General features: G+C 43.0%; 1 protein-coding gene across 1 annotated transcript; it reads right to left on the reverse strand.

The window, feature by feature from the left end:
* Positions 1-11,533: 11,533 nt before the first annotated feature.
* On the reverse strand, positions 11,534-14,305 carry TBRG1 (transforming growth factor beta regulator 1). Its single transcript, XM_085616698.1, has one exon. The coding sequence runs from the start codon at positions 14,093-14,095 to the stop codon at positions 12,863-12,865; it is 1,233 nt and encodes a 410-aa protein (XP_085472824.1). The 5' UTR covers positions 14,096-14,305; the 3' UTR covers positions 11,534-12,862.
* Positions 14,306-19,273: the final 4,968 nt, after the last annotated feature.

The raw sequence follows: 19,273 nt of genomic DNA on the forward strand, positions 1-19,273 counted from the left end.
AAAATTCTGTTTTGCGAACAATAAAGAGTGTCTCAAGTGTGGGAGGTTGGGACATTTTTCGAGGATGTGTAGGACTAAAGGGAATACCAGTGTGGCTGTCGTTGAAGATGAACCCAAAGAATTGAAGCGTGAAAAGGATAAAATTTTTAGTGTGGAGGATGATGGTATTAACAGCTGCAATGAGAAAAAGGAAATGAGACACAAAACAGAGTTTGTGATCAATGGTCGCAAGGTAACCCTGATGGTTGATACTGGTTCAAGACACACAATCATTCCTGAGCCTTTATTTAGGGGTGATATGTCCTTGAAGGAGAGTGATATCTCTCCAACGGGATAACAAGGGGAGAGTATAGATTTGTTGGGGTACTTTGATGCGGATATTCATTTTGAAGGAAGGTCAATTAAAGGAAAAGTATATGTTGCAGTGGATGGCCCACCAATCCTGGGTTGGATCCATCAATACGACTTACATATAATAGTGAACCCGAGAGCACCCAATCAAGTAATGGTAGTGGATGATCATACGCTCAGCGACATACTCAATGAAGCGGGAAATGTGTTCAGGGATGAATTGGGAGAATTGAAGGGGTATGTCCACAAAATAGTCATAAAGCATGGCACGGTTCCAGTACAACATAAAGTGAGAAGAGTCCCAATTTCAATTAAGGATGAGGTTAAAAAAGTGATTGAGGAGATGTTACAGGGTGGTGTCATTGAACCGGTTGAGGCTTCTTCATGGGTATCTCCGGTTGTCATCACGCAGAAGGCGGATGGCAAAATTAGGTTCTGTGTGGACTTAAGATCGCTGAATAAATATGTTGTGGCGGACACTTTTCCCCTTCCAAATATAGGTGAGTTGGTCTCAACTTTACAAGGGGCCAAGTTCTTCACGAAATTAGATTTGAAGAGTGCATATCACCAAATCCGTCTTCATGACGAGTCTAAACATTTGACATCATTCATAACCACTGAGGGCACGTTTCAGTTCACAAGACTTCCTTTTGGTTTAAGCTCTGCTGCTAGTGTTTTTCAACGCATGGTCACTGAGATTTTTAAAGGAATAAAGAAGGCTGTGTTTTTTCAGGATGACATACTTGTGTTTGGTGATACTATCGCGGAACACAATGTCGTGCTGAAAAATGTGCTAAAAAGAATTGAAGATACTGGTTTGACTCTACGTAAGGAGAAATGTTGTTTCCTTGTCCAAAACATAGAGTATTTGGGCTATGAGATTTCAGCTCAGGGGGTTAAGCCAAAGAAAGATCTGCTTGAAGCCATAAATCTGGCTCCCCGTCCCACAGATAAAGAACAACTTCGATCTTTTATGGGACTCAGAGTTTTATTCCAAATTTGTGAAGAACTTTTCAGACAAAACTACGACGTTGAGATTGTTGCTTAAAAAGGGGGTAACATTTTGTTGGAATGCTTGCCATGAAGAATGTTTTAATTTGATTAAAAAAAGAGTTGTGTCAGGCCAAGGTGTTAACCCCCTTTGATATCAGTCGTACATCTATATTGATGGTGGATGCTAGTGCCACTGGTGTGGGAGCGATTTTGTTGCAGAAATGGTAGGAAGGGGAGAAGACCATTGCCTTTGCATCTCGCACCCTTTCGCCTTCTGAACAGAATTATTCTGTAATAGAGAAAGAGGCATTGGCTGCTGCTTGGGGTGTACAATATTTTAGGACATATTTGTGGGGAACAAAATTCCAAATCAAAACTGATCACAAACCATTGTTAAAGGTTTTGTCGCCAGGGGGAGCTGGGAAAGGTTCACCAAGGTTGGCAAGATTGGCTTCGAAGCTTCAAGAATATCAGTATGACATTTTCTATATTCAAGGTTGGCGCAATATACTGGCTGATTGCTTATCAAGGCTTCCTATTAAAGGGGACGATACGTTGAAGGAGTTTTCTGATGTACATAATGATGAGGCTGTTGCCATTATTCATGATGTTGTAGCTTTGAGTGATGGTAGTTTTACAAAGGAGGAGTGGTTAGATGCTATGGAGAAAGACATAGTTCTGCAGAGTGTGATTGACTTGGTAAAATTAGGTTCCCGACGGGAGAGTTGTGTTCAGCCACCAGTGCAACCCTTCATTAAGGTGTTGGATGAGTTATCAACGTGTGGTGATGGCATTCTAATGAGAGGTGACAGGTACATCCCACCATGTGGTTTAAGAAAAAAAATTGTGAAACTGGCTCATGAAGGTCATTTAGGGCAGACACTCACACAGCGTAGATTGAAAGTGGATTTCTGGTGGCCGGCCATGGATACACAGGTGGCATCGTGGGTGGAGAATTGTTCAGTGTGTAGAGACAGCGAAAAGGGACTCAAAATTGGGTCTAATTCAACGCTGAGCCACATTACTACTCCAGATTTACCATGGCATAGTGTATGTTTGGATTTCATTGGTCCGATGGACGAGTTACCGTCCAGTCAACGTTTTGCCATTGTTATAGTTGGTGTATTCTAAGTGGCTTGCGGTGGAATTTGTTAAAGACATAACCACTGACTGCACCATACAGTTTCTTAAAGGCATTTTTCTCAATGAGGGTTATCATTCAGTATTAATCACGGATAACGGTACTCAACTAACTTCACAGAAGATGCGTTTATTTTTAACTGGGTGTGGTGTGACTCATCACCGCACTTCCCTATATAATCCACAAGCAAATGGTGTGTGTGAGAGGGCTAACAGAGTGGTTAAAGGGATCATTCAGATGTCTTGTACTTCAGGTGGGTTTGCTGATGAAAGGGTCAAAAATATGGTGTGGGCTTATAGGACCACTGTTCATAAAGAAGATCGTAAATCTCCTTTTGAACTCATGCGGGGGAGACGTCCTGGCACCAAACTTGCACCCTCCTGGATTAAGAACGCTCTCCTTGGAAGCACTCAGCAAGAGTCAAGTGTTGATACTGCAAAAACGATTTCTGTGGGTGATTTGGTTAAAGTCAAACCAGGGAGAGTGACCAGAGGCTTTTCTAAATTTAGGGGTCCACATGTAGTTAAGAAGATTTTTCAACATTGTTGTACTTGACAATGGTGAGAAATGGAATCTTCGAAGGGTAGCATTGTATGGCAAGTCTGTTTTAGCTGAGGATATCACAAGGTCTGCAGAATCTGTTCAAACTAGTAGTGGCTACTTGTTATCTACTTCGGAGGGTTCTACTCCGGTTCAGAATGTAATGCGTTGTAGGGAGGAAGGTGGTGGGGATGCTTGTAGTTCATATGATGTGCAGAGTCAAGTTCATTTTAATAATGGTTCTTATCAATCTGATGAGACTAGGGTTGTGAGGTCTCGCAGACATCCGGCTTATCTGAATGACTATTTATGTTAAATGTGATTAACCCCTTCGCTGCCGCGGACATTCCGCTGCAGCGCTGGGGGGGGCAGGGGGGCAGAGCGGTGGGCCTGTGCTCATGACGGAGCCGCTCCGTCATGAGCCACAGTTGAGCTGTGCTCATGACGGAACGGTTCCGTCATGACTCCGCCCATTTGCGTTGTCGCCCCGCACAGGCGGGGAAACAGCGCCGCGCAGGCGGAGCGGCCGCCAACAGGATTGTCATGACGGAACCGTTCCGTCATGAGCACACGGCAACCGTGGCTCATGACGGAACGGTTCCGTCATGAGCGGGGAAGGGGTTAACTGGATCTTTGTTTAGGTTGTTTATTTGTTTTAGTTTTTAGGGAAGAAGATGTTTTGTAAATATATATTATCTTTCATTGTACTTACATTACTCCATATGATGTATAAGCCCTTCCTTTGTGTCCTTTCCCTGTTCTGTCCTTGGAACGCTTGTGGGGTTCTAAGTGCTAGCGTGTAACTGCAGAGGGGATTCTAGCTGAGGCAGTTGGTGTCCGGTCAGCTGGGGTGGTGTACGCTTTATCCATGCTCTGAGAATAAATATCCTGTTCTTCACAAAGAGGCTCCTGTGCTATTTCTACAATTGTTCTACATCACTTCCAATTTCCAACTCAAACTCTAAATTCCTGGTCTGTTTTCCCTATAAGCTGGCGAAACTGAGTGCCCCCACAGAAGCGACTCGGCAATGGCTGGGTGCAGATTGCGGGGTTAGTCTGGAGTGCAAGGTCTAAGCTTTGCAGCTCAATAATCCTGCGGATAGGAGCAAGGCGGTTGGACTTGGTTTTGCATCTGAACAATCAGTACAGAAGTTACTTGAGGCTTTTCTGCACCCCTGTTATAACTAGACTGAGACCCAGCCGGAGTTATGACTGCAAAAAAACAGCATTCAGGAAAATTGGTTTATATTAAACCCTGTAAAAAAAAAACGAATCCTTTAAGGAACAAATTGATACAAATAAGCACTCAAAGGATTTAACGCCATTTCCACTTTCTTAAACAAAACACACACAAAAACATAAGTCAAAATAAGGCAGCGTCTATGGAGATTAAGCCTGATTTTCATCCTGGAAAGGCTGAAGTGGAAACAGAAAAGTTACTTGTGGCAAATCCTACCAATTCTTTACCCGTAATCAGAGTGACTCGGTCTTGGGTTGAAGTAAGCCCTGAAATAAGAGTGGAAGGTTCTCCGCTGGCAAATCATACTGTCTGCTTGACCGTAAACAGTGTGACTCAGTCTGTTAAAATATGTTCTGAATCTAGAGTGGAAGGCCCTCCAATAGAAGATTTTACTCTCCCAGATATTAACATCAATTCAGTCTCCTAAGCCTCATACTTCTAATATTTCACTTCTCTCAAACTTACAGGACTTCCCCCATTGCCCTTTCATTACGATGCAGCTCTTTAGTAGTACGCCTAGTTGATCATCTTTATTAAACTCAAGGGCATCCATCACCCCTGGCTTGTCCTTAGGCCCTCATCTTCTAAACGATTCAGAGGGGGAAAAAAACATACTGATGTCTGAATCCTTTGTTTGGATTCACTTCCGTCTCTGACAAAATCTATAATTTCTGACTAAAGATCTCCAAATGGTAAAGGCCCCCTCATTTACCCCCTCCTCATAAATCCAATCCCTGTATCGGGATCTCTCCTCTACATCCTCACTCTGTTCCAACCAAATCTACTCAAACGTGCTCTATTTTATACTCCATTTTCAGGACTTTGGTACTCAGGCTGGCATGCCTCTTGATAGTAGAAAATATAAGGGGAAATAAATCATTGACTTATTTGATGAAATTCAGCCCCTCTCGCTACAGCAGTTCTTTGAACCGGAGGCCCCTGTTTTTTTGCCTGCATCTTTGTCCTCTCAGTGCTCAGAAAAGGGAAAAACAAATGCAGAACAAAATGTTCTTCCCATTTTCCTAAAAAGAGGGGCTATAAAAACTATAAAGTCTGAACATTCTACAGAGGAGGAATTGATAGTTGAACACTCTACATCAGATTAATAGAAGATTAGAAGTAAATCCGTCTGCAGGAAGAAGGAAAAAAGGGGAGAACTTTGAAGGATAAGGATTAAAAAAAAAAAAAGAAAAAAAAAAAGGGGGAAGGAGCAAAACGACTGCGCTTTGACCAAAACCTACATTTTGATTTGATTCTGAACCCTGAAATGAATGATCTAACTAGGGAAGAAGGACAAGCTGAAGCTATCCCCAGGGGCCCCCCGACCACCACAAATGAACACCAAAGCTTCAATCCTGATCTCACAAGAAGATAACACCTCAGATTCAAGTCCTACATTTGTGGCACAGTGTAATTTGAATCCCAATGCGGTACCATTTACCTTCTCTTTACGCAGTAATGATATTTAGAATGCGATTGGAAATGCGTCTGAGGGAGTCTGCGAAGCTAGCCATCTATCTCCTGTACCACTTTCTCTAGATTTTTCTTTCATTTTTGATCATGAGTTGTATATGAACAGATCTTTTCTATGGAGCTGCTTTTCTGAAATTCCCGACCTCCAAATGATCCATAGTAGCGATCTCGCCGTTGCTCAAGTTCAAAAAGATGGCAATTACAGGACAGCCAGAGTGATGTTTGGTTCTAAGGTGATCACCCATCTAATAGCTTTAAAGTGTGATAAATTACAATGCTGTGATAAATTACAATGCTGTGGTATTGACGTTCTTGTTCCCAAAGAGGAGATAGCTCCTAAAAAAGTGACTTATAAATAGGCAACCCTCCTCCCTCTCAGATCTCTCCTTTAGATATTCCACAATTGGAAGAGAGAATGTACATTGCAGGTCTCCCTCAGCAAAGTTGGAAGGAGAGTCTCCCTCCTTGCGGACAAAAAGAGCAATCAGCCCTGATCGTAGACGAGGAAAAAAAAAGGAATTGAGTTGGGTAGTAGGGTCTCTTAACACAAATAGATTTTTAGGTCTAAGATTTATTTGTCTCTTCCTAGCAAGGGTCTTAAACTGATCTCTTGGAACGCAGCTGGCTTGTGCACAAAGACAAATTGTTATTCTTTAAAAATCAGAATGCTGACATAATATACATACAGGAGTCTTAGATTGTAAAGAACTGGTCCATTAATGATTATATTGAGCTAAGCCGTCCTGCGTCCCCAGTCAATAGAGGACACGCTAAAGGTGGTATTGCCATACTGCTTAAAACAAATTTTAGATGGAGATATAAAGCAATCCCTCATGCCTCCAACTTAATTCAGGCGATTGAGCTAGATTTTAAGGAAGATCATGATAGTTTAGATACTCTGCTTATTGTAAATGCATGCATACATACCTCCCAATACCTCTAACACACATCTACTAAAAGACTTGATTGTCTTTGTCTCTGCTTTTAAGGAAAGAGAAGATTGTAGGCACTCTATGCTGGTCGGCGACTTGAACGCCAAAGTCTCTACCCACAGTATACGGTTATTTGCTAATGCCTCAAAAGACGAAGCTCTAAACATCCCCCTGTTCAGTTTCCAAAAAATTGTCGGACTGATAAAAGAGGTGCGATTTTACTTGAAGGCCTGAAAAACTTGGACCTATTAATTGCAAACGGGAGATTAGAAAATGATATGCCAGCTAAAACTACACGTTTTCAGTAAGCTCTCCAATATGGAAATTCGAGAAAATGTGCTTAGAGACCACATGGTGATCTGCCCAAAAATAGGGATGACTTGTGCCAAGGTGGGCTCTTGGAATTTTAAGGAATAAGCTGTAGGTTTTAATAAAGCAAATGGCAGAATCTAATGGAATAGTTTAGCCAGCACAAAACTTAGAGACCTTAACAGTTTTAATAGGAGATCAGCAGCATATAATAGTGGGAGACCTACATCCTCCCCAAACTGATCTGTTGGAAGCCTTTGGCCACATATAAATACCATGGACAAGTCATGTAAATCTAGACATTTACCAATTGAACGGAAACCACCTCTCAATCCTCTGCTTCATATAAATAGGGAAATAAATAATGAGGGCCCAGTTCTTGAATTTTTCCCTTGAACGAAGTAGTCTAATAAATGTATTAAAGAGGAAAAGACAGGGAAAAAAAAAATCTCTCCTAGACTAAAAAAGGAAGATTATGAACGGGTCCAGTTAAAAGAGGCAGCTTCCAAAAACAGTTCCAAAAGGTATTGGGAAATAATCTTGGATTGTTGAAGCACTAGAGTAAAATCCCTCCCAATTCCAATAAAAAAGAATGGATATCACATATTTTAGAACTTAACTTGCAAAACTTAATTCTTCCTGCAATGCCTCTATTTTAACAAATGTCCGCAAAGTCCTTAAAACCAGTTTTGCTCCCACAAAGGGGGAAGTTGGATGAATTATTTTTTTTAAAAGCATGAGCGCTTCAGGAGCAATGAGTCCCGACGAAGTTCCTAAGACAATTATTTAAAAAAGAGCCTCTGCTATGGGCTAAGTATCTTACTCCTCTGTTTGAAAATTGTTACCTACAAAAGTTGACTCGCCCGTCATTGTCCAGTAGTATCCTAATTCCTTTATATAAAAAAGGGTCATAGACACCACCCGGGTAACAACCGGCAAATAGCCTTATTAGACACAGCATGGAAAATATTTGCTCGCAGTATTCTTAACCATCTCACTGACTGGATGGTGGAGGAGAAGATTTTTCCCCCTAGAACAAGGCGGATGCAGGAAAAGTCCCTCCACCCTGGATAACATCAGTATGCTGAAATTAATAGAGGAGAAGTACACCCTATTTCGCAGGTCAAATGTATGTGTGGCATTTATAGACTTCAACAGTCTTTGCCAAGGTAGACCGGCCACTACTGTGGAAAAAACTACATACAATGGGTGTGTCTGCCCTCGTTATCAATATCGCCCTGCACTCGCAAACTTGGTGTCAGGTGCTAATGGGGGGGCAAATCAGGGCCCATCAACAGTAATACCCACAGAAAATTGCCTGAAGCAAGCCTGTCTACTAGCACTGCTCCTCTTCTCTCTGTACTTACGAGATTTACCGGATTGCTTTTCTCCCTTAGAAGAAAACGCACCAAATATAGGGGGGACACCCTTTTGCATGCCTCATGTACACAGATGATATTTCAATTATGGACCGGACCCCCCCAATAGGCTGAATAAAAAGTTGAAATCACTGCAGAAATATACCATGGTACAGTACCTTAAGATAGATGTTTCTAAAAGTAAAGTTCTGATCATGAAATGTAGCAAAAGCAGAAAAGTGCATAATTTTAGTTGGGAGAATTGGTTCCGAAAAGCTTGAGATTGTAAATTCCAATCTCTACCTGGGGAAAGTAATGACGGGTAATACTAAGAAAAAGCAGCATATTGAACATGCTTCCTGCAAAGCGGAATCACATGCAAATGGCTTACACATATTCAATAACGCAGTGGGTCAAAGACATTATTTAAATTTGCTCACAGTTTTTAAAGCAAAAATCCCATCCACTTTGTTATATGCTATAGAGTCTATTCTAGCAAGAGACTGGAGTTTCCTTGACAAGATTGAAGGCCAGATTTTACGCAAATTATGTAATTTTAATACTCTGGTTCCAATATCTGATATTAGAATGGAATTTGGCTTGGTAAGTTCATTTATACAAGGTTTAGCTAGGGTATTATGATGGGGATACCAGCTAACGAATAGTGAGCTTTACACATGAAGGGTTTTTATGTATCAAGAAATTTTGGGAGAAAAAAACATACAATTATTCTCTTTCCTGTGATTTCACCTTGCCACTGAATTATTTCAGCGATGTCACTCCCGCTTTTAGAATTTAGATCTTTTTAAAAAATCACAAGTTCCACAGTTAGTCACTAGAGAGATGTCAAATTTTGCAGATCAGAGGATAGACTAAAGACAATAGCCATGTCAAGTACCCCGAGAGTTCCTCAGAAATACCCATCCTGGAATCTAGATCATGAAATTTGCTGTTGGCTTACTCTGTGTCGTATGAATCTTTTGCTATTAAATAATATAATGGCAAATTGGTTCCCCACTATGGAAATTGCTAAAGAACTGTAATATATGTAACCTGGGCATCCAGAATATTGAGCATATCCTGTTTGTGTGCCTAGTTTTGTCACCATTTCACCATCTATGGCTACAACCAATGTTTATACAAAACAGTGTCAAAAATGTAACATCAACCCACAAATTCCTTCTCTTTCCAGGGAATGAAATAGATTGTACAAAATGATTCAAATTATTTTTAAGAAGTTTATGAATATATTTTAATCTTTACTATATTCTTCTTAAGTAGGTCTCTCTCTTAGTTGTGCATACCTTATTTAACTTTATGTAATAAAGAGGAGGCTTAATGACGATCTATGATCTGATGCAAAAACAACAATTGATGGACAGTATGCAGAACAATGTCATACATTCACCCCAGTACAGAGATCTGGGCCTAAATCCATCGTTTTTTTGCTCACCATGCCGTTCCATTTTGAACCCAGCCATATGCAAATCAGTCTTGACCCTGTGCCTCATGGGAACAGTCCATCCCGAAGACAGCTGAAATGCCAGAAACCGGTCCTAGGAAGCTTGTTTCCGGTCCAGGGAAGGCATGGCTTGGCAGTTCGGGCTGAACTGTTCCCATGAGGCACAGGGTCAGACTGATTTGCATATGGCCATGTCTGAACTGGGGTGGCAGAGTGGGCTAAAGAACGGTGATGGATCAAACCCAGATCTGTTGACTGGGTTTGAGTGTTTGATTGGTTCTGATGCTCCGTCCATCACCACCCCCTTTTGTACCGCTTTGATCTATGATCTGATATCCATTACCTCTCTGGCTTCTTGGTAACTTTATGATTTGGCTTGTTGCTCATGAGATACTTGGCCCCCTTCAATGTTGTCCTTAAGTTTCGGGCCTTTGTATTTCTTAAGGCTAATGGAGTTCTTTTCTCTTTGGTCTAAATGTTGCACTTGTTACTGCTGCTACTTACCTGCTTTTTGCACAAACATTGTGATACATACTTGCTTTTTAACCACCGCTGCTAAGGGAAAATGAAATGTTAGTTATACATGTGCTAATTTTCATTAGAATTCCTTTTGGTCTATAACCTGCTGCTGCCATATGATGCACTTTATTTAAAATAGGATCCAATATGAGGCTGCTCTTATATGCTATTTTTTCCATATTGCATATGTATTTACTCGTTGCGGTAAAGGATTTAACTACATTATTGTAATTCTGTATTTCGTTAGAACAATGAATATTCTTACCTACACTGTGCTCATTCTGTGCCATTGCTTGCCTTCTTCTACCCATGGACATTCTTCTTTGCTATCTAAGGGAGATCTTGGAACTGGTTTTTAAGGATTGATACCTCTAAGATGGACTAACTCATACATAAACTGCTGTTGTGATTTAGTTACAACTGCTTTTTTACAATTAATTATTCTTTCACTAATTGAAGTGATTTTATTGTAAATTTATCATATCGTCTGCTTTTGTATTTTATCCTAGGTACTGTGGAAATTAACTGTGCTTGTGTTTTAATATGCTTATAATGCAATAATTGTGTGTATTCTTTATGTGGACCTCAATGGAGATCCAAATGCCTAATAAATGTATTGAACTGACTACTCTCCTGGCATAGCCCCAAATCCAGCTCATACCCATGTGACGGCTTACTGTGTTGACTGTTACCCCCTCCCCTCCCCCCCGAATTACTCAGTGAAGAGGACTGCTCCTAAGCTCATCATATATATTCATTTAAATAACGTAAACATGCTCTCTGTACAATGCTGCAAATGAACAAAAATGAAATCATTGTTTTTTTTACCGATCACCGTTCCTATACTTTGGAATGCAACCGTCACTTCGGTTTAAGTTTTAGCATATTACATTTGTCGACACTAAGCAAAGCAAGAAAGTTTAGCAGAGTGACCCTTTCTTGTCAACCTTTTACCCTGTCAGGACTTTTACGTTATCACCCTGACACTCTTCCATCTTACCCAGCTGTCCTAAACACAACCTGCATACAAAATGTATTTCTTAAACACATACTCCTATAACTTGCTAATACGGACAATAAACATTAGTGGAATCAGGTATTCACTACATAAATGTGTGTAACTTTAACTCAAAGACTGTCCTACTGACAATGAGCGCATAAACAGCCTGATCTTCCCCTGGTCAATAATACGACAAACGTAATATTAACACCTGATACTTTAAAGAGCTTGTACACATTTTACTTTTAATCAAAACACAATTTATCAAGTCAATGGACATCAAACACCTGTAGGTCGCTATGTACTCACCCTCGTCCTAAGATCTAGTAAAAAGGGTAAACAGAATCCCTAAAGAAGGGGTACAAACGGCTGCTGCAATTCAGACAGACGTGAAAGAATTTGAGAGACTAATGCTGTGGAGGTCTCTCATCACTCTTCACTACACTATAGGTGTTTTACCTTCTGAACTGTTAAGGAGGAGAGTTCCTAAGTCGATTTTGAATCCAGATTGGGTGAAGGAAATAAAAGTCAAAAAGGATGAAAATCGGGCCCAATCGGAATGCCATATTGAGTCAAGTGTCCAAGAAGCAAAGTAAGTCAAAAGAATGATTTGATAAGAACAGAGTTAAAGAAATCATGGTTTGTGTAGGAGATTGGGTTTTAATGTGTTTTTTTGTATACAGTCAGAGTCAAAAAAGGTGAATCTAGGTATTAGCTCCTGTTAAAGTGGTCAAGGTTTCTAAAAATTCAGCTTACCTTGCAGAAAGAGGGTGGTGGAGTAAAAGAAGGCTTGTAAGATTAACTTACAGGCTTAAAAGATTCTCGAAAGGTGGTGAAAAAGAGAATATGTGGTCTGATTTCGAGTTCACGTGAAAACAATTCTTTATCTGACACAGTAATACAAAGTTCTCCTACTATTTTGTCTCTTGCGGGATCACAAGTAGATGTTGGACCCCCTGCTACTATTTCAGATTTTGTGACTCACGAGAATATTTTACATTGTTCCACTGAAAATGTAAACACTTCTAGTTCTCAGACCAATTTGTGAAACTTGTGTACCCACCAAGTTAGAAGATTATTTGTTGTATTAGACTGCGACATTATTTGGTCAAGAACATTAGGTTTCTTGTTTTCTGTTTATAGTTGGAAAGGTGTGTTACGTGCTCTAGAGCACCTATTAGGTCACTATGAGAATGCTAGTTGTTGGGCTTTCTGGAACTCCTCTTCATGAAAGATTCCACCCAATGGTTACTCTGTCAGTTGCTCTGTGGCTTTCACGGAGAGGGTTCCATTCCAGTGGGCTCCTCTGCTATTCAAATAAACTTATTTTGATCATACCGCGTGTTCCTGTATGGTCATTCTCAACAACACTGTATGACTGAAAAGTCTATAAAATAAGTAATTAAGTAATGCTCTATAACCCCCAATTTTGCTTTACAGAAACATGAAATTAGTAAACATTCACTAGAACCATGCCTACACTGCAACTTGATATTAAATGCCTGAGAGTTGTTTTCGTACAAACAGGATGACAATCTGAAGGCTCAGTCAGAAGACATATCCGGACTACACGCCTGTGGAGACTTCATAGCTGGGTCAAGTGGTGATGACGTCATGTGTGGCGAGGACAAAAACATTTGTTGATAAGTGGAGACTGAAGCCTGTGAGGGATCTATCTTGGAAAGTTCCAAGACTCCTGCCAAATCCATCTCATCCCTTTCTTCCTCGAAAGCTTGTTTCTGAAAGGCTTCGTAACACATTGATGCATTATTATCCGACAGTCCCTGAGGCACCTGCCCATCCCCAGGCCTACAGACTTCGAATTTCACCCACTGGTACAGGGCGCATTTCCGGGCGCCGGGACAACTCTGGATCAGGTGTTGAATGGTTGGATGAGTGAAGCCAAAAAAGTCATCTCCCGATGGCACCACGCCTGTGTGCAGCCGCCCGCGGGACCGGCTAATGGCCTCAAGCAGATGCGCATGGCAGTCGTTTGCCGAGGACGCCACTATGGCGTTCTGCTGGTCGTCCTCCGGTGCAATTTCGAACTGGGGTCCGGAGCCCCCGTCCTTAATCTGGCAGGTATACAGGCACTTTTGGTCCGGGTTCCTCAAGCTGACATATACCCTTGTGCTGCAGAAGCCAACAGGGTATATGGCAATCTCGTCGTGGAAGCCAGTACGATCGCAGATGATCTCACCCAGGCTGTACACAGTGAGTCCTCCGAGGACGATAGGGAAAATGGGCCTTCCACAGGGGTCCAGGGCAATAGGCTGCACCAGTTTCCTCGTAGACCCTTCCGCGTTCCTCCTTTTGGACGAGTGCTTCGACGCGTCGTTCTTTGAACTCTCCTTTCCTCTTTCCTTCTTGTCCCGCTTTGGCTTCTTACCGGTGTCTTCCTCCCCATCGGGTGTCGGGGCCACCATGACCAGGCCATCCTGGAGGGCCCCGGTTCCAGCAAAGCCGGGAGGCTCAGGCAGTCCGCCTCCAGTGGTGCAGGCCGTGGGCTGGCCCTCCTTCTTGTGCAGAGCCTGCAGCTGCAGCAGCCGGGTCAGCAGGTAGCGGCGCTCCTCCTTGACGCGAACGAACTTCTCCTCCAGGCGGGCCACCTCGTCGCAGGCTGCGGCATTCTCGAACACCATGGCCTTGGCCACCTTCCGCAGCCGCAGGTACTTGAGACGATACTTCTCGTTCTGGCTCTTCTTGAGCAGCCTCCTCATCTTGGGCTTGGTGTCTGGGAGGTCAGAGAGTGCAGGGAACCGGCTAGGCTTACTCATGGGGGCGAGGTCACGCAGGGGAATAGCGGGCACTGTAGCCGGAAAGCAGGATAATCACCAGGGCAGGGTTCCCGTGCGCAATCCGTTAAGCATACCGAAATCACCGTCAGTTAGAATTTAAAGTCTGAACACGCTTCCCCATTAAACGCTCACATCGTACGAGCGTTGGAAACGTGCAGTGTACTTCCTATGGTAGAAGTTGCTCGTCCTTGGATTGGCTGGAACAGCCTATTAAGTTGTTCATTGGCTGTGTAACGAAGAAAACTGTCTCGTAGCTGCAGATTGGCTGGAAAACGCATTACAGTTTATCATTGGTTCCCCCACAAGATAAACATTACACTGTCACAGTATATTTAGCTTTAGCAGTCTAGAGTTCATAAGTGGAGGGCGGGTCTCGATTACTACCTTTCTAAGATATAACTACCGATCATTTGTTTATGCGTTAAGAATCTGCTAAGGAATGACATTTAACTACTATTTAAGTACAGTGGTGGTGCTACTAGAGCTTTAGTCAAAATAATCTGTATTAGTTTGTAACATTACTTTTATATCCGTGGCAAGATGAAACAGATAAACGAGACTAGGCTCGTAGGAGTAGTGTTTTTAAGAGAAGTTTAATGTAAATGTTCAGTATTTGTAAAGCGCGATCAATTACCCAAAGGTGTCAAGGCGCTGGGGGCCGACAGGAAGATTAAGCAAGCTATCGCCCAGAGTCACATGGTGCTGGGCTGATCTGCTACCGGCACCAGGGATGAACCATGAGCCCCCGGGCAAACGACCCAGCAGCAGGGCACAAGTCCTAAAGAAGCATTGGCAAAGCCAATAGGTCTCGCCTATGTGAGAGTTTTTGGCTTGTAATGTGTTTTAGCCATTATGCGCACCAGTGTGGCTGCTGTTCCGCATGGCTAAAAGTTGGTGGTGTGGTAGATTAGAGTGGGGTAGATTGGGGTAGAGTGCAGTTGCGGCTCCTCGATGGAGTGCGGTGGGGCGGGGGAGGGGGGTAGTAAACTCCGGCATACGGCCGAACAGAGTTAAGTAAATAAATAAATCAATACAGTTTACATTGCAAGCGCTGCATCGCCACCTCAGCGTTGCAGCGTGCGCAATGTAAATAGTGTTATTCATTTATTTACTTAATTCCGTTCAGCCATAGGCCGGAGTTTACTACCCCACACCCTGCCCCTCCCCAATTACACCACCCTGCAGCACTCCCTCGAGGAGCCGCCACTGGTAGAGTAGAATGGGGTTGAGTGGAGTGGGGAAGATTTGCATGGAGTGGGGTACAATGGAGTGGGGTGGATTGGCGTAAATTGGAGTGGGGTACAATGGAGTGGGGTGGATTGGCGTAAATTGGGGTGGGGTGGGATGGGATAGATTAGAGTGCGGGAGCTGGGTATATTAGCGTGGTAGATTGGAGTGGGGTTGATTTAATTGGGGTGGGATAGAGTGGGATAGATTGGAGTGGAGTAGATTGGGGTATATTCGAGTGGGGTATTTTGAAGTGGGTTAAATAGGAGTTGGGTAGTTTGGGGGTATATTGGGGTAGCTCGGAGTGGAGTGAGGTAGTTTGGGGAAGAGTGGAGTGGGGGATTGGGGTAGAGTGGAGTGGGGTAGACCGGAGTGTAGTTGGGTGGAGTGGGGTAGATTAGAGTGGGGTATTTTGGGTGGATTATAGTAGGCTAGAATGGAATAAAGTGGGTAAATTGGGGTCGTTTTCGAGTGGGTTAGATTGGGGGAGTGGGGTAGATTGAAATGGTGAGGGATACATTGGGATGGGGTGGGGAAGATTAGAGTGAGGTAGAGTGGGTAGATAGGCGGAGATTGGAGTGGAGTAGATTGGAGTGGGGGAGAGGAGTAGATTGGGGTGAATGGATTGGAGAGAGGTATTTTGGAGTGGGATAGATCAGGGTAGACAGGAGTGGAATTGGGATAGATTGGAGTGGGGTAGTTCAAGGAAGCGTTGAGTGCAGTGTATATGGGTAAATTGGAGTAGAGTGTGATAGACTGGAGTGGAGTAGATAAGAGTGGAGAGGAGTAGATAGGAGTGGGTCGGGGTGGAGTGGGGCAGAGTGGAGTGGGATAGATTGGGTGGATTATGGGGTAGACGGATGGGAGGGTAGATTGGGTTGGGTGTTGTAGATTGGAGTGGAGTAGATTGAAGTGGAGTAGATTGTAGTGGGGCGGACTGGATGGGATAGATTGGAGTAGGGTAGTTTGGGGGAGTGGGTAAGGTAGATCTAAGTGGGGTAGATTTGAGCGGGCTAGCTTTGGGTGGAATGTGGTAGACTGGAGTGAGGTGGAGTAGGGTAGTTTTAATGGAATGGAGAGTGGGTCGATTGGAGTGGGGGAGTGCAGTATATTGAATTGGGGTAGATTGGGAAGAAATGGGATGCATTGGATTGGAGAGGAGTAGATTGGAGTGGGGTGGCTTGGGATTGGATATAGTGGGGAAATTGGAGTGTAATAAGTTAGACTGGATGGATAGGAGTGTGATAGATTGTAGTGGGGTGAAGTAGATTATGGTCGATTGGAGTAGGGTAGATTGTGATAGATTGAATTGGGGTACATTGTGGTAGATTGGAGTGGAGTGGAGTGGGGTAGATTAGTGTGGAGAGGAGTTGGACAGATTGCAGTGTGTTTAGAGTGGAGTGGGTAAATTGGACTGGTGTAGATTGGAGTGGGGTGAATTGGAGTAGAGTCGGGTAGGTTGTGGTGGAGTCGGCTGGATGTGGGTACATTGTAGTGGGGTGAACTGGGGTTTATTGGATTGAGGGTAGAGCAGGGTAGATTGGAGTTAGTGGGGTAGATTTGAGTGGAGTGCAGTTAATTGGGGTGGAGTGGTGTAGACTGGAGTAGGGTGGGGTTCATTGGGTTAGATTGAGTTGGGTAGATTGGGTTGGAGTGGGGTAGATTGGGGTAGAGTGGGGTAGAGTAGATTGTGGTGGAGTGGGGTAGATTGGATCGTAGTGGGGTGGATTGGAGTAGAGTGAAGTGGAGTATATTGGGTTAGAGAGGGGTAGATTGAAGTGGGTTGGGCAATTGGGATGGGGCAGATTGGAGTGGAGTGGGGTAGATTGGGTGAAGTGGAGTAGATTGAGTGGAGTGGGGTAGATTGGTGTGGAGTAGAGTGAAGTGGAGTGGGTGGAGTAGAAGGGTACATTGGAGAGGAGTGGAGTGGGATAGACTGGAGTGGAGTAGATTGGAGTGAGGTAGAGCGGAGTGGGGTACGGAGTGTGGAGGGGCGTAGAGTAGAGTGGCATGTGCCATGGAGTGAGTGACGTAGATTGGACTGGCGTGGAATCAAGTGGCATGCGTGGTGTGGCATGTTGTAGTGTGTCTTTGAGTAGAGGGGCATAGAGTGGAGTGGCATGTCGTAGAATGGAGTGGCGTAGAATGAAGTGGCATGGCATAGAGTGAAGTGGTGTAGTGTGGAGTATGCATGGTGTGGTAGCACACTGCCATTACAGACAACTCATTTTCAATTAAACTGACCATTACATTTGCACCGAAATACAGTTTTACTGCACACAAACACTAATGTGTGCAAATGTTATTGTCAGGGACTGTCCGGGACTATGTCAGGAACACAGTCAGGGACTTGGGCAAGGACTGGGAACTGGATAGAAAACGTACAGTGCACAGAAAGAATAGTACAGCGCTGCCCAGGATTACACAGGGAGTCAGAGGAGAAAAAGGGATCCAAAGGGGAAGCCTGTACAAGTGAACAAGATGTGTAATACTCAGAAAAGAAGGGCACTCATGATGCAATTTAGCATTCAGAATAACTACACCCAGGACAAATGTGCAAGACATATATATAAAACAATATTAACAATAAAGGGGAGTGTGGGGTAAAGCACTCAGGAGCTTCACACGGTAAGACTGAAGCTCAGTAAGTTTCTCACCCACAATTGCAGTTACAGATACTGACTGCAAATACCCACATATAGGATATGCATGCAAAGGTTGGTGCTGAGCTACTGTGTATCTTGTGTTTTTGGTGATCCAAGGTCAAGTTCCCAGCTCTTTGCACTACCATCATTGCCCAAATCTTTAAAACTTAAAACTTGCCGGTGCATTCCTTGAGTGCCCTGACCTTCTATCTCGTGTTTTATACAGTATTATTTACACAATTACTGGACCAGTTTTGAGGGGACCGTAAAATAGTGCACAAGGTTTCATTCTCTATTTCTAAGGAGGCTAATATAGAAGCTGAAAAGTAGCCATGTACCAGGGGTTTAGATTCCCACTTGCACTGGGTTATAGTTTTTCAACAGAGTCTGAAACATTTTATTTTCTTGTTGTAATTCCAAAATCTTCGATTCAAATATATTCTGTGAAGATTGTAGATCTTTTTCTACAAGGACAGGGGTAGACTTTGAAACCTCACAACAAGCAACAGAACTAAATCTTGGATTTTGTTCAAATTGGCTATTAGCTGTCTGTGTTCTAGTAGGTCTTTTCTCTCCTTTGTTAATCTGATTGTTTACTTTGAATGTAGCATTAAACATGGTCTCTTTAGTACCATGGACTGTGATTTTCACTGGGTCACAAGACTGAGGTATATCGTTTGTATGGAAAACAGAGGTTATATAATGCATCTGCTCTTTCTTTGTCTGTTGTGTGGTTAAACAAGCTTTAACTGGTATCATTGAACTACTAGTTTGGTAAGGTGTCGATAAAAACTGTGTCTGGAAATTGTCTTCAAAGAAAACATTGTCTTGACAGCGGATCTCTGAGTTACAAACTTCTGGAACATTTCTCCTCATAGTACCATTCTCTAAATTACTATTTTGTCTTTGTGCTGCTAACAAGGATTGCAGAATTTTTTTTTCATCCTGTAGGTCACAGGCTGACATCAGGTGAGGATCACGGTTACAGATGGAATGAAAATCTAACATAGAAGGATCACACAACCACAGAGAATACTATTCATCACATAAGAGTCTGTTTTGTTCCATGAATCGATCTCTAGAGTCTAAGGACTTCCTAATAGTTTGTACGGAACTGCGCTGCCTTGGCAATGGATGTCTGCCATCATATGGAGAATATCTGGTTCTGATGCTAAACATCTTGACAAGAACTGACAGGCTGTTTTTTTTTAAAAAAAAGGTAGCTAACTCAATTCAAAGAAACCTCACGTGACCCTGAAAATGTGGGTTGGTCATTCTGTCAGGG

This window comes from Triturus cristatus, chromosome 7 (genome assembly GCF_964204655.1).
Source record: "Triturus cristatus chromosome 7, aTriCri1.1, whole genome shotgun sequence".
Taxonomy (NCBI): Eukaryota; Metazoa; Chordata; class Amphibia; order Caudata; family Salamandridae; genus Triturus; species Triturus cristatus.